We start from the raw sequence: 12,999 nt of genomic DNA, 5'->3' as shown, positions 1-12,999 counted from the left end.
TCCACACCATGGCTCGTCGGCGACAGACTACGGCTCTCAGGGCCCCATCACGTGAGCCGCGGGGTGATGGCATGCTTGTTGCCGATGAAGCTTCATGTGCCAGAAGCCAGGTGAAGGAGGCTTATTGTACGAAGGAGCATAGAATAGTTTCACAGTTCAAAGAAATGCCTTTTAGATCCTTATGATTCCCAATACGCAACAAGGCGCAGCGCATCCTACATCGCAAATACCAACAATTATATACAACACGGGACCAACGTAAACTTTTCGGTGGCCAGAGCGCAAAGACATGCCGAATGCGATTTGATAAAGAGGAAATTATGAATAATGTAGACTCTGCAGGATGTCGAGAGGATGATCATGAACAAGCTAGCCGGCCCACGCTTGCCAGGGAAAGCCGCCTGCATCTGGCGGAAAGAACCTAGTAGGCAGACCGTGAGACTTTCTTAGAGCATGGTCTTCGAATGCTCTAGCATTTTAGACCTGTGCCGGTCTAAGGAAGATGCTAGGCCCTGCAGCGTCTGAGAACCCGCCAGAAACGCCGTGGATATCAACAAATGATGATGGCCTTTTGATAAATACTCAATAACCGGCTAAAAAATGGTCAGAGGTGCTGGAGGGGGATTAGACACCATTTGGGTTCCTTTTCTTCATCAAAGCTCTCCGCTCCTTGTCCTTGGCTGTTAGGAAACAAATGTTAGCAGTGATTTTACTTGACCTCAGTGTTGAGTAACATACCTGCGTCGAAAACAAGGAACTCATGCAGACCGCTACCACCAGGCACCATGGGCAATACAGGCACCTTGCGGTCAGTGAACACCTCAAGGAGAGCGGGGCCGTCGCTCTCGATCAGCCACTTCAGCTTAGCCTCGACTTCTGAAGGGGAGCTGCACCTGTCGGCAGCAACACCCATAGCCTCAGCAAGCTTTACAAAATCGGGGTTCTTCTGGTGAGTGTGGGAGTATCGATCCTCATAGAAGAGGTTTTGCCATTGAGTCACCATACCCTGCTCTTCGTTGTTCAAGAGGAGCACCTTGATACCAATGTTGAACTGGGCGGCGGTAGTAAGTTCGGTAAGAGTCATGTTGAAGGAGGCATCGCCATCAATGTCAATGACGAGGCAATCAGGGCGGGCAACCTTGGCACCAATGGCAGCAGGCAGACCGTAACCCATAGTACCCAGACCACCAGAGGTGATCATGGAGCGAGGACGGCGCCACCGGAAGTGCTGGGCAGCCCACATTTGGTGCTGGCCGACACCGGTGGTGATAATAGTACGGTCCTTCATGTGAGCAGTGAGATCGCTGAGCTTCTCAATCAGAGCCTGGGGCTTGATAGGACCCTCAGGCGTCTGCTGCTCGTAAAGGGAAAGCGGGAAGCGGGACTTCCAATCGTTGATTTGGGCAAACCATTCTGGTCGCTCAGGAACAGCTTCAACGAGAGGGAGGAGATGGCGGATGTTCTCCGAGCAATCACCCTCGACAGCCTCGTTGGCCTGCACAACCTTGTTGATGTTCTTGGGCATGATCTCGAAATGAACAATACCACCACGGTTCTCTGAGGCGGCGAGCTTGGCCTGGGGAGCAAACTTGGCGATGCTACCAGTCACACGGTCATCGAAACGAGCACCAATAGCAATGATCAAATCGGCTTCCTGCATGGCCAAGTTGGCATATGCGGATCCGTGCATACCGAGCATGTGGAGAGCCTTGGGGTCAAGCTCATCGAAACCACCTAGACCTTGCAGAGTGGTGGTGACGGGAATGCTCGCCTTGTCGGCCAGCTCCTTCAGAAGCTTGGGGCCATCAGGGTTTTCGAGGATACCCTGGCCGACATAAAGGACGGGCTTTTGCGCCACGTTGACAAGGCGGGCCACGCGGCTGATGGTGCTCTGAAGCTGCTTCTCGCTCAACTCTTTGGCAGCCATGGTTGCCGCGCTCGGGCGGGAGGGAAGAGTGCTATGCATGGGGATGGGTTTACGGAGAATGCCCGCGGTGATATCTTTGGGAAGATCGACAAGGACGGGGCCGGGGCGACCGCTGGTTGCGATCTCGAAAGCTTCTTGGATACGGCGGGGGAGTTCAGCGACGGACTTGACCATAACGTTCCACTTGGTGCAAGCCCTGGAAATACCAACCACGTCGGCTTCCTGGAAGGAGTCGGTACCGATGGAGGTGGTAACGACCTGGCCGCAGAAGACAACCATAGGAGTGCCATCAGAGAGAGCATCCTGCATGGGAGTAATCACATTGGTCGCACCGGGGCCAGAGGTGACAAGGACGACACCAGGAAGTCCTGAGGCGCGGGCATAACCCTCCGCCATGTGGCCGGCACCTTGTTCATGTCGAGGAAGTATGAAGTCGAAGTGCTTGGAATTATAGATGGCATCGAAAACGGGCAGAATGGCACCTCCAGGGTAACCAACTGTTGAGGATACAGTCAACATACAGCTCGCCTGCCGAAGGAAGGGATCAGTGACTCACAGACGTGCTTCACCCCCAGGCGGAGCATCATCTCGTGAAAAATTTCTCCACCGCTAAGTCCGACGAATCTAACAACAGTCAATCAGCTCTGTTCTGATACCGGAAATAAATTGTGTGGCATACGAGTCATCGAGCTCGGGGAGCTGGCGATTTTGCAAAGGTGAGACCTCATTGCGGCTAGGTTCTTGGTTGAAGGAAGGGCTCGGTCGAGGTCGGGCATTCCTATAGTTACAGCAATGTTAATGATGCCAATTGCCAAAGGGGGATCTCATGAAGAGGGCGAAATACTCACGAATCGGTGGCCGTTGCTGTGCTCTGTTCGCGCTTCTGAGTCGAAAAGCGGTGGGGCGTGGAGGCCGCTGAAGTAGTAGCAAAGGTTCTTCGGCCAGAGGCAAAGTACCTCTGGTAGTGCAGAGCGCGCAGAGCACTTTTTGATGGTCTTAGAGACATCATCGTTGTGAGGATGGCTACCAAGCCAGAAGAGAGGAGATGGGGCGCAAAAAGAAAAGAAGAAGAAAAATAACGAGACTTGTTGGAGGAAGAATGACCAAGTCCCTTATAGCCGGCAGAGGAAAGTGGAATTATAGAAATGGGCTGGTGCTGCTGCGGACTGCGACCTGGAGTCCGAAAGACTCACTCGACTGACTCCAGCAGACCGTCCGATTCGGGGGCCACTTGTCCTACTCGAGATTAGTCTACTACTGACCGAATAATCTGCAGCTGCTGATTGGATCCCGCCTCGCCACCGCTCCGATCATCGGCCGCATTACGCAGCCTGATTTCTTAGGCTGTCAACCATCATGGCGGCACGCTGCAGTATGCTCCGTGCGCACAACGGTCTTACCTTGCCTGGAATCCTTGTCCTCGTCTAGCGCAAAGTCAGCGCCTCTATACCCCGGATATGCATCAATCTCGTGTGCCATCTTTACATAAATGGGTGAAGCCTTATACAGCATGATTCTTCAGTCCAAAAGAAATGGTACACGTCTATTCCCAGCCACAAACTATTCCTGTGCGTCCACTGTGATTATTGATCATCAATGACACAGCTGAGGCTTTAAACAGTGGATGACAGTCAAAGAATGGAGGAAATGCAGTACTGAAAAAGCATAAGGTTTGAAGTGAGCTCGGGTGGGTGAAAATATAACTATATAAATAACGAACGAGCAGTCCACGGAGTCCAGAGTGTGATAAAGGAATCGGCTAATTGATGTAGATAGAGATGAATGGCATGGCCCCCGGGGTCTATTAAGCCGAAGCAGCCAGATCGGACCGTGAGAGCAGGCAGATGAGAGAGTTAGGTACTACGGTAGTATCCCCGCAATCAGGATAATTAATTTCAGCCCGCGGGAAATTTGCCCTGAAGCCCCTCTATGAGATCACAGGAACCCTTTTCTACTCTTCTCTCTTCATGGCTGTCCTCTCTTCTCTGTAATCTCACTTTATTTGTACTATATTATCCTCCAGTCCTTCTTCCTATACTCCTTGTCTCTAGATTACTTTCCCTCAGGTTCTAGCTGTCTCATTTACCCCGCCATGACGACCCCGCAGGAACTTGTTCCCCAAACCGAGTCCATCGCTGAGGTTTATGCCACCGACGATGTCTCTGCCACCACCGCCTCGCCAGAGCACCTGAAGCGCTTCAATGGCTTGGTTTCTCAGTTCTACAAACTATACAACCATCGCCCTGACTTCGTCGCCCGCAGCCCTGGTCGCGTGAACATTATCGGAGAGCACATCGACTACAATTTGTACGACGTCCTTCCAACAGCCGTGAGCGTTGATGTGATCATCGCCGTCAAGGTAGTCCCCTCTACTGGCTCCGATTCGACCGTAAAGATCTCCAATGTCCTACCAGAAAAGTTCCCGACTCGTGAGTTCGTCGTGCCGAAAGACTCCGACGTGGAAATCGACCCCAAGAAACACGAATGGGTGAACTACTTCAAGGCAGGCCTTGTCGGTGCGCTGAAAGTTCTACGCAAAAATGCTACAGATGCTCCCTTCACTCCGACCAGTATAGAGGTGCTTGTGGACGGGAACGTGCCCCCAGGTGGTGGTATCTCGAGCAGCGCTGCTTTCGTGTGCGCCAGCGCGCTCGCTATCATGAAGGCCAACAACCACGACGTCTCCAAGCAAGATCTCCTTGATCTAGCGGTGGTCTCTGAGCGTGCCGTCGGTGTTTACTCCGGAGGGTAGGTCATAGAATCTCTCAATGGACTCTTCGCTGACAAGCTTCTTATCCAGCATGGACCAAGCAGCCTCTATCTTCTCTCGTCGCGGATACCTCCTCTACACGCAATTCTTCCCGAACTTTGAGGTCCAACACGTGCCTATCCCGAAAGCCTCTGAAGAAATCACCTTCCTCATGGCCCAAAGCTTCGTCACCTCTAACAAAGCTGAAACCGCTCCGCGCCACTACAATCTCCGTGTCGCAGAGTGCACCCTTGCCGCCGTTGTCCTCGCAAAGGCCTTCTCCCTGCACCTCCCCAAGGACAACAGCTCCCTCGGTTACAGTCTGCGCACCTTCCACAACGAACTCATGCGCAAAGAGGGCCGCCTCGCCGACCCCCTCGAGTACCAGATCGACTCCATAATCCAAGCCACCCTCGACACTCTCAGCCAGGAAAACGGCTACACCCGGGAGGAAATCGCCTCTCTCCTTGACATCTCTGTTGCTGACCTCGAATCCACATACCTCTCTTCCTTCCCCGTGCAAGCAGACCGTTTTCTCCTTCGCCAGCGCGCCCTCCACTGCTTCAAGGAGGCCCGCCGCGTGCTAGACTTTAAAGCTTGTCTCGCCAACGCATCAACTCTAGACGACAAGCGCATCCGCTATTTGGGTCAGCTACTCAACGAATCCCAGGGTTCTTGCCGCGACGTCTACGAGTGCTCTGCGCCGCAGGTTGACGAGATTTGTGCTATTGCGCGTAAGGCGGGGACGTGGGGAAGTCGGTTGACGGGGGCTGGATGGGGTGGCTGTACGGTTCACATGCTTCCCCAGAGTAAGGTGGAGGCTGTGACGGAGGCGCTGAAAGAGGGGTACTACAAGAAGTATTTCCCAGACATCTCGGAGGAAAAGCTGCAGGAGGCTTTGGTTATTTCGAAGCCGTCGAACGGGTCGTTTATGTAAGTCATCTGTTCTTTGAACGATTTTACGACGGTGATGAGTGTGTTGCTGACTTTCTAATAGGATCACTGGAGCGGCAATTGCAAATGTTGAAGTTTAAGCCGATCCTAAGAGAATGTGCAGTTGTTCAGCATGATCTTATTGACCTGTTATGTAGTCTGAATAATATGATGACCATTCTACCCAATTTTCATCTATCGTGTCCAAACCCTAGTTGGGGCGTCTTCTCACTATCTGAATAAAGAGACCGTATGTATGCACATACTTATCACATACATATACGAAGACACGGATATATGAGTGGTTTTGTCGGGTCTGCAATTACTTCCAATTGATCGTACCGCACGGAATCGACCTAAGCAAGCGGCCCCTCATAAGGACCAATAGATCGATGATGCTACTAGTCGCCCCGGGTAATGCTTCGTCTATGGCCATGAGATAGACTTCAAGATGGGGCGCTGGCCAGGAACTTCAACATGCAGGCCGAGTTGATCCAGAATATCAGATCCATCCAAGGAGATAAATAGATCTACTTCTTCTTGGCGGCTGTTTTTCCAAAAAAGTCACTCATCTTCTTCATACCAGTCGTATTCACCTTCTTCAGCTCCCTCACCCCTCTTGACTCCCCAGCTCTCTTCTTCTTCTCCTCTTCCTCCTTCTTCCGCTTCTTTTCCGCCCTTGACTCTGCGGCATCGTCATATTCAGCGCTGCGCTTGCGGCTGAAGTCACCTAATGATCGAGAGGCCAGTGCTTCGGCGCGTAACTCAGCTAGGTGTTTGAGGTGAGCATGGAGAGGAGCAAAGTCTATTGTCTTTTGGATCTCTGGAGTCAAGAGCAGTTCATCAAATTTCGTGATGAGGTCTGGTGAAATATAGGAGGTTTTGAGGAAGGTGAAAGCGGTAGATAGGCGTTGGAGGTGGATTATTGGTTCGGGACACGTTTGTTGCTCAGGGAGGGTTTCTTCAGCCGGGGTTGGTGGTGAGGGTGTTGAAGTTGTAGGTGTTGAGACATCTGATGGTGGAGGTTCAGACGTGGTCATTGTAGACTGTGAGTCTTTGCTTTCTTGTGATTCGGGTTCGGTCTCATTTTTTTGGGGTGATGACGGAGTATCACTCGTGGCGATGTCGGTTCTTGTGACTGATAACAGAGGTGCTGCTAGAGCTTGTTTGACGAAGCGTTCTTCTAAACTCTTTGGGAGGCCTTGCGCGACCATCCGCTCTGCTTTTGCGAGCAATTCTGTCAGGAGTTTTGTTTCGTTGACTCGGAACATCTTTTCTTCGCCTGCTTCGACGGCGTCACACACGGCTTCTACCCTACTAAGCAGTGTGTCTCTAATAGATTCATTGTAGAGGATGCGTCGTAAATGTTTTGGCAGTTCATCATGAGTGTCGATAATATCGTCCAATGGCTGAAACAGTCTTTTCCCCTCGTCCGAAGAGCGTGTCGAGCAGAGTAAGGGGATAAAAAAGAATAGGATATCGATTGGTGTGGCTACTAATAGCTCTGCTGTCTTAGAGATTGACCCTTGAGGCTTTCGGCTTCCGGCGTCGGTAGATGTGTAGAGGATACTCCGCGGGGATTGCGATGCGACCACTGTAAACTCGTATACCCCCAATTTTGGACAAAAGAAGTAGCGATTCGGTTCGCCTGTTCGCGGATTAGGTAGTGTGACGAATCTGGCGTCTGGAGTGGCAGAAGATGGGAGGATAAATGCTTTGCTAGGCTTCGGGACAGTCTTCGGTGGTTGCGATTGCGACTGTTTCTCGGAGGAGGCAGATGGGTGCGTTGAGGGGGTAGACCGAGTGCGCATTTTGATTAATTATGTTATTGTTAACGGCTTTAGTGATGGATAAATGGAGTGTGCATGGGATGTTGAGAAAGGGACCCCTTGGTAGATATGCGACGCGTCTCGGACTCGTTCATTTCGAATCGGACGTGACACGCGCGTCTGCGGCAGACCTCCAGACTCCGCCAAGGCCCAGTCACCACCCTTCGTTAAGATCATCGATGTGTCTTCTTGTTGATATTCATTGTTTCTGGATGGACACAAAATCTATTGTCTGTTTATCCCTTCACGACACGCCTTCAAGGCCCCGGTATTAAAAGCAAAAACCATCTTCTCCGAAGTAGTGGCGCGACTTCCTCCGCCGTTCTTCCCCGCCTCTGGACCGGATATGGCAAAGGCGCCCTCAACACGCCGAATACAAGGAGGACAAGCATAGTCGGCAAACATAATTGTGCTGTCTGTCTGCCACATTTCACTGATTGGAGAGTGTTGGGGTTGTCATGACAGGAGTGAGTCTAACCTCCGATAGCCGAGGGCGGACGATCGCTTAACAACGATATCATATTTAGTGGTCGAGACCTCGTGGCCACCAAAATCCCCTCGGGAAGCCCTTCTCAGCTCTCCTAGCGGGCGGAAAAGATACGAAGAGATGCAACGCCGCCGAGGGCTTCTCGCATCGCCTCTGAAACATTCCGCTACTACGCCCGACTTTCAATCAAAGGCGACCCAATTGCTAAGCGATGGAGTGGACCAAGGCGAGGATGATGATACGGAAGAGGACGAGGAGACTTTACAGTTGAAGCTCGCCGCTATCGAAGCGCGGCTCAAGCTGAAGCAGCTCCAGAAAAACCGTGGAAAAGCAGGGACACCAAACCCGGACCGACAAGAGGGTGCTAGTGCGCTATCGAGACCAGCTTCGGCTGTGAGCTTTTCGTCGCATACCCAAGATCCGCTCACAAGGGCTAAACCCCCGCGCGAGACGAGCAGCCAGGATTACTCGAACCATGTTCAAGTGCCGTTATCACCTACGCGGCGCCTTGGTCCCGCGATGGAGCCTACCTCTCCTGGGAGATATAGGCTTGGTATTGATAAAGGACTCAAAGGCAGCGATGTCTCTCTGAGACGCCCACCAGCCTTAAAGGAAACCACCGCGCGACCTACCAGTAGACTTGGGAGTCGAGACGGCCCATTATCTCACGCTGGGAACTTGCTGATAGCCCAGACCCAATCATTCGAGGAGCGGAGACCAAAAAGCTTCAGCGAGCGGATGGCAGAGGGCCGTGCAGCCGAAAAGTCCCGGCGAGAGCGAGATGTTCGAAATGAGAAAATCAAAGCGAGTCGAAGCTCTGGTTTCCAGTACGATAAATCCGAAATGGACAGGTTCAAAGCGGCTGCAGCAGAGCGCAGACCCAATTCGCCATCTAAACTTCAGACACGGAGTGGGCAAACTGATAGCTTTAGCCGTGAGGATATCTTGAGGTCGGCCAACAACCTTAAGCCTTCCCTGAAGAGAAGCCAGACAACGCCTAGTCTGCGGAGGGCTGAGGAGACCGAGCCCCGCTCATTTTTACACCGTCGTAGCCAGAAGTCGGAATCCCAATCGTTCTCTTCCCAACCTGGGAGCTCGCAGCAGGACAGCTTCAGCGATGCTGATGCTGCTGCTGCCGGGAACGAGAAAGCGCCTGACGCGTCCAAGTTCGAACCTTACTCTTCCCTACATCTTTCAAATCGTATCCTGCCTCACTCATTTCTCAACCGGACTTTGGAAGACAAGAAGGTTTTGCGCATACCAGATCTTCTTCGCATGATCAAGGGTGTGCCTTTCGAATTACCAGAAGAAGTTGACGGAGACTACGTGGTCTTCGGGATAGTGGCCTCGAAGTCGGATCCTAAGACAGTGAAGGAGACTAAGACCGTTACTGCAAAAGAAACTGATATGTTTGACGATGGACTGAACAACAGAAGCCAGTATATGGCTATCACGCTCACTGATTTGAAGTGGTCAATAGATCTGTTCCTATTTGATACGGCTTTTCCAAGATACTACAGGGTTTCAGAAGGAACTGTGATTGCAATTCTGAACCCAACAATTCTGCCGCCGCCCAAGGACAAGCTGGACACCAACAAATTCAGTCTCTCCATTTCGTCTTCAGACGACACTGTCTTGGAAGTTGGATCAGCAAGGGACATTGGCTTTTGCAAAGCTGTCAGGAAAGACGGCAAGACCTGTCAATCCTGGGTAGACGGCCGCAAGACGGAGTTTTGTGATTTCCACGTTGATCTTCAGTTGCGCCGTACGCAGGCAGGCCGAATGGGTGTGAACGGGGGCACTGGTGTATTCGGTCCTGGAGGCCGATCGGGATCACGTACCGGCTTCTACGGCGGCGACAAGCGAACAACACGAAATGGGGCCACCCAGCACGGCGGTGGCAGAGGACTGAAAGCAGAAGGGCCACAGTTCGACTTTGGGTCCCAATCCTTCTACTACGTGGCACCAAGTTTCAAATCCAAGAACGCCGGCAGCTCATCTTTTCAGCATCTACGCCCCGGCCAATCCGCGGCAAGTCTCATCGACGCAGACTCGGACGACCCATTCATCGCGGCCGGGATGATGGGCCGCGGCGCCGAGAATAAGGAAGAGCGCATCCGGCGCCGTCTAGTCGAACAGAAACGAGAACGAGAGATCACCCAGAAACTCAGCACTGGGCGTGGTGGTGGAATTGCCGCAGACTATTTCCGAGCGCAGAACAATGAGAATGTTCACACCTCTTCCCGAACAAAAGCGCAGCACCGGAGGACGAACTCGAGTGACCCAAAACTCCAATCCGCATCATTCCCTGCTGACCAACCGCTAAGCATGAGCTTCAAACGAGCAGAGGCAGTTAGATTAAGCCCTAAAAAGCGTGCACACGACGGTGACAAGCCGCATGGAAGCGGTGTTAAGAAAACCCGCTTTCTAACCTCAAAGGGCATCAAGGAGGCTGGGAGAGATAGTATGGGCGGCAACCCTGATGCTTTATCTCAAACACTTGATTTCGATGACGACGATGAGCTAGAGATTGTCTAGTTTTTGACATAGGTCGCCCATTCTTATATTGACACCCAGATATCCGGTTAAGCGCATACCAAACTTTAACCCATGCTAGACGTATATGTTATCTTCCCACGCAATGATCCTCATTACCTTCTCCTCGATTACCTCTCATCCAAACCCGATACATGACTGAGACGGCCCTACTTGCATTTACCCAAAAGAACAAGGGTGATGAAATGATGGAAAAAAACCTAAGAGGATTGGACCAAACGCTATTCAACTTTTTTTACGCCGTCATGACCAAATAAAAAGATTGTTGCTCTTGTTTTAAGGCCTTGTCTTTTGCTGGAGTATTGCTGGCTCGTCTACCGAAGCTCTCTATGGTCCCTGTCTTTTTTTTCTCTCTCTCCTTTCTTTCGTTTCCCTTTGAGGATTGATTGTATTATTAGACTCCTTTCATTTTTCGATTTCGAAGTTGCTTGTCCTAGGAGCTTCATCTTCTTTTCCATGAGGTAGGCTTGCAGTTGGGTTACGAATGTTCCTGCCTACGAGTGAAATGGCACGCATGCAGTCGATAGAAAGTCAACAACGACCTGCATGCACAGTTGGTTATGGGATACTGACAATCTTATTTTTTGATTCGGATCTCTACCTACTGACACGACATGCTATGAGCCTTAACGAAGAGACAAAATAGGAAAAAGAAAATAAAATAAAACGCAGGCAATATCCATGCCCATAGTAGTCTGCCTATCCTATCCTACCCATCCCATGCCAGATTCAATTTCCGTTCGCTGTAATCCCAAGCAAATGAACAATGTAACACCGTGCAGAATAAACATAAACATGAACTAGAGGTGGCTGAATGCATTAAAGGGCCGTGATAAGTGAGAAGAGAACACATGGGCATCTTGAAAGGAGAAGGAAATAAAGAGGGCCGTAAAGATTGCAAGGAAACTCCTGCAGTGGTATCACAAAAGACAAGGGGTCGAGGGCAATGGCAAGTCCATTACAAAGAAGTGGTGGCTCGAGTGCCGCGGGTTTTCTTGAAGGGCGGGCCACTTGGGCTGCCAACAGGATCTGCTTCTCGCTTCTTGGCCCTGGAGGCTACCACAGGAGGCGTCTGTTTTTTCCGAAGCCAGCCATCGAATGGACTGATACGTTTCTTATGGGCATCAGAAACTGTTGAGGTTCGTCCATGCTCCAAGTCCTCCCTCTTCGCCCGCGACCGCAAGGAGCGCGCCGAGCCGCCAGGCGAATGAGGAGTATCAACCGGTTTCGGAGGTGGGGTTAGTGGTCGTTGCTGCGAACGAACATCGGCGGTATGATCTAGGTCCTCAGCAGCCGAGTCATCGAGTACGTGATCTTCAATATCTGTAGCCGCTTCCTCGTCGGCATCACTGGCGTGACTCTCTAGTGCTGCTGGACCAAGAGCACTTGGGAAAAGCACGCGCGGCTTAATCGACGAGCGAGTAAATGGTCGGCTGCTTTCGAGAATTGTCGAGTCGATCAAGTCTGGGCGAGAGGCTAGTAAGCCTAGGTCGTCATCATCGTCCTCCATATCACTTTCGACAACGTCGGTAAACTTGCGGAACATCTTCTTGCCTCGACTAAGAATATGTTAGATATGTAGTGTTGCTGAAGAGAGAGCATACTTACAAAACATAAACCATTCCATCTTCACGATCAAGTGCTTCGTTAACTTCCTTGTCGCGGCCACCTGTCTTGTGCCTAGAAGGGCGGGTATTCGTGTTGACAGAGGGTTTCTTATAGAAAGGGTTCTCTTCGCTTTCGTCGACCTCAGGGATACGATCGCGGGAGTCGGTGTATATCTGGATTGAATCGTTGCGCGATGAATCCTCGGTGAAGCTGTCCAATGAAAATCCAGTTTGCTTCTTCTTTTTCCTCTGGCCAGATAGAGGAGGAAAGAGGACCCGTGCAGTCGAGCCAGCATTTTCCACAGGCTTCTTTCGTGGAGTCTTGGCGGGGGTAGGAAGCATTCCGTCTGTTATTGTCTGCCTGAATAGATTGGAAGGATGGGAATGAGCAGGTTTGGAGTTGAAAGAATCGAGATCATCGTGTTGTGTTGCAGCAAGCCGGCCCGACATCTTCTTCCGGGCGCTCATTGGTGATCCAGGAGGTGAGAGGGTTTCAGTCTCAGCCGTCTTCTGCTTCTTCGTGCTCCGCGAGGCGCCGCGTCCTTGGGAAATCGGAAATGACGGCGGAGGAGTCGTGCGAGACTCTGTAGAAGCTCGTTGGCTTGCTATACGGGCTGAATGGCGCGTGGGGTAGGGTTCATATTGATCATATCCGGTGCCATGTCGAGGAGTGGGAGGAATCCGAAGGAAAGAGGGCGGAGGTGGTGTGGTCGCCATCGTGAGAAGTCCGATGTCGCGCAAAAAGGATTCACCGCAGTCGGCGTCGCAAATGATGTAGAGTTGAGACACAAGCAAGCACGATGCGCGACTTTATAAATGGGTTGAAAGACCTCGACACGTCGTCGGCTATCAAGGGAGGGTAGGCGCGATTACACGAAAGGCGACGGAAGTGGTAACCAATTCGGGCCAAT

At 51.6% G+C, this 12,999-nt stretch overlaps 5 protein-coding genes across 5 annotated transcripts; 2 read left to right on the top strand and 3 right to left on the bottom strand.

The window, feature by feature from the left end:
• Positions 1 to 6: 6 nt before the first annotated feature.
• On the bottom strand, positions 7 to 3,021 carry BJY04DRAFT_181280 (acetolactate synthase catalytic subunit). Its single transcript, XM_073710179.1, has 5 exons — positions 2,776 to 3,021; positions 2,607 to 2,705; positions 2,484 to 2,551; positions 739 to 2,424; positions 7 to 680 (listed from the first exon to the last, which is right to left on the bottom strand). Exons 1-5 carry the CDS (start codon positions 2,934 to 2,936, stop codon positions 625 to 627), a joined length of 2,070 nt encoding a protein of 689 aa, XP_073574870.1. The 5' UTR covers positions 2,937 to 3,021; the 3' UTR covers positions 7 to 624.
• An 856-nt stretch (positions 3,022 to 3,877) lies between these two features.
• On the top strand, positions 3,878 to 5,771 carry BJY04DRAFT_181278 (galactokinase galE). Its single transcript, XM_073710178.1, has 3 exons — positions 3,878 to 4,675; positions 4,728 to 5,609; positions 5,674 to 5,771. The coding sequence occupies exons 1-3, from the start codon at positions 4,020 to 4,022 to the stop codon at positions 5,708 to 5,710; spliced, it is 1,575 nt and encodes a 524-aa protein (XP_073574869.1). The 5' UTR covers positions 3,878 to 4,019; the 3' UTR covers positions 5,711 to 5,771.
• Positions 5,772 to 5,809: 38 nt separating this feature from the next.
• On the bottom strand, positions 5,810 to 7,502 carry BJY04DRAFT_181276 (uncharacterized protein). Its single transcript, XM_073710177.1, has one exon. The coding sequence runs from the start codon at positions 7,418 to 7,420 to the stop codon at positions 6,140 to 6,142; it is 1,281 nt and encodes a 426-aa protein (XP_073574868.1). The 5' UTR covers positions 7,421 to 7,502; the 3' UTR covers positions 5,810 to 6,139.
• A 307-nt stretch (positions 7,503 to 7,809) lies between these two features.
• Positions 7,810 to 10,714, top strand: BJY04DRAFT_158733 (Mcm10/DnaG-type zinc finger protein). The gene is made up of 2 exons (XM_073709008.1): positions 7,810 to 7,905; positions 7,966 to 10,714. Coding segments are annotated over exons 1-2 (2,499 nt in total). The 5' UTR covers positions 7,810 to 7,904; the 3' UTR covers positions 10,464 to 10,714.
• Positions 10,715 to 11,283: 569 nt separating this feature from the next.
• On the bottom strand, positions 11,284 to 12,910 carry BJY04DRAFT_158728 (uncharacterized protein). Its single transcript, XM_073709007.1, has 2 exons — positions 12,090 to 12,910; positions 11,284 to 12,040 (listed from the first exon to the last, which is right to left on the bottom strand). The coding sequence occupies exons 1-2, from the start codon at positions 12,803 to 12,805 to the stop codon at positions 11,440 to 11,442; spliced, it is 1,317 nt and encodes a 438-aa protein (XP_073574866.1). The 5' UTR covers positions 12,806 to 12,910; the 3' UTR covers positions 11,284 to 11,439.
• Between the last annotated feature and the right edge of the window lie 89 nt (positions 12,911 to 12,999).

Source organism: Aspergillus karnatakaensis (genome assembly GCF_047715665.1).
Source record: "Aspergillus karnatakaensis strain CBS 102800 unplaced genomic scaffold BJY04scaffold_8, whole genome shotgun sequence".
NCBI classification, from domain to species: domain Eukaryota; kingdom Fungi; phylum Ascomycota; class Eurotiomycetes; order Eurotiales; family Aspergillaceae; genus Aspergillus; species Aspergillus karnatakaensis.
This window is presented reverse-complemented; position numbering and strand designations above follow the sequence as displayed.

Coding starts and splice junctions, on each gene's coding strand:
- BJY04DRAFT_181278 (XM_073710178.1), top strand. CDS start 4,020: ATGACGACCCCGCAGGAACTTGTTCCCCAAACCGAGTCCATCGCTGAG. Junction 4,676..4,727: donor GTCGGTGTTTACTCCGGAGG/GTAGGTCATAGA, acceptor CTTCTTATCCAG/CATGGACCAAGCAGCCTCTA. Junction 5,610..5,673: donor CCGTCGAACGGGTCGTTTAT/GTAAGTCATCTG, acceptor ACTTTCTAATAG/GATCACTGGAGCGGCAATTG.
- BJY04DRAFT_158728 (XM_073709007.1), bottom strand. CDS start 12,805: ATGGCGACCACACCACCTCCGCCCTCTTTCCTTCGGATTCCTCCCACT. Junction 12,041..12,089: donor GATGGAATGGTTTATGTTTT/GTAAGTATGCTC, acceptor ACATATTCTTAG/TCGAGGCAAGAAGATGTTCC.
- BJY04DRAFT_181276 (XM_073710177.1), bottom strand. CDS start 7,420: ATGCGCACTCGGTCTACCCCCTCAACGCACCCATCTGCCTCCTCCGAG.
- BJY04DRAFT_181280 (XM_073710179.1), bottom strand. CDS start 2,936: ATGATGTCTCTAAGACCATCAAAAAGTGCTCTGCGCGCTCTGCACTAC. Junction 2,425..2,483: donor CCTGGGGGTGAAGCACGTCT/GTGAGTCACTGA, acceptor TATCCTCAACAG/TTGGTTACCCTGGAGGTGCC. Junction 681..738: donor GTTCCTTGTTTTCGACGCAG/GTATGTTACTCA, acceptor GTTTCCTAACAG/CCAAGGACAAGGAGCGGAGA.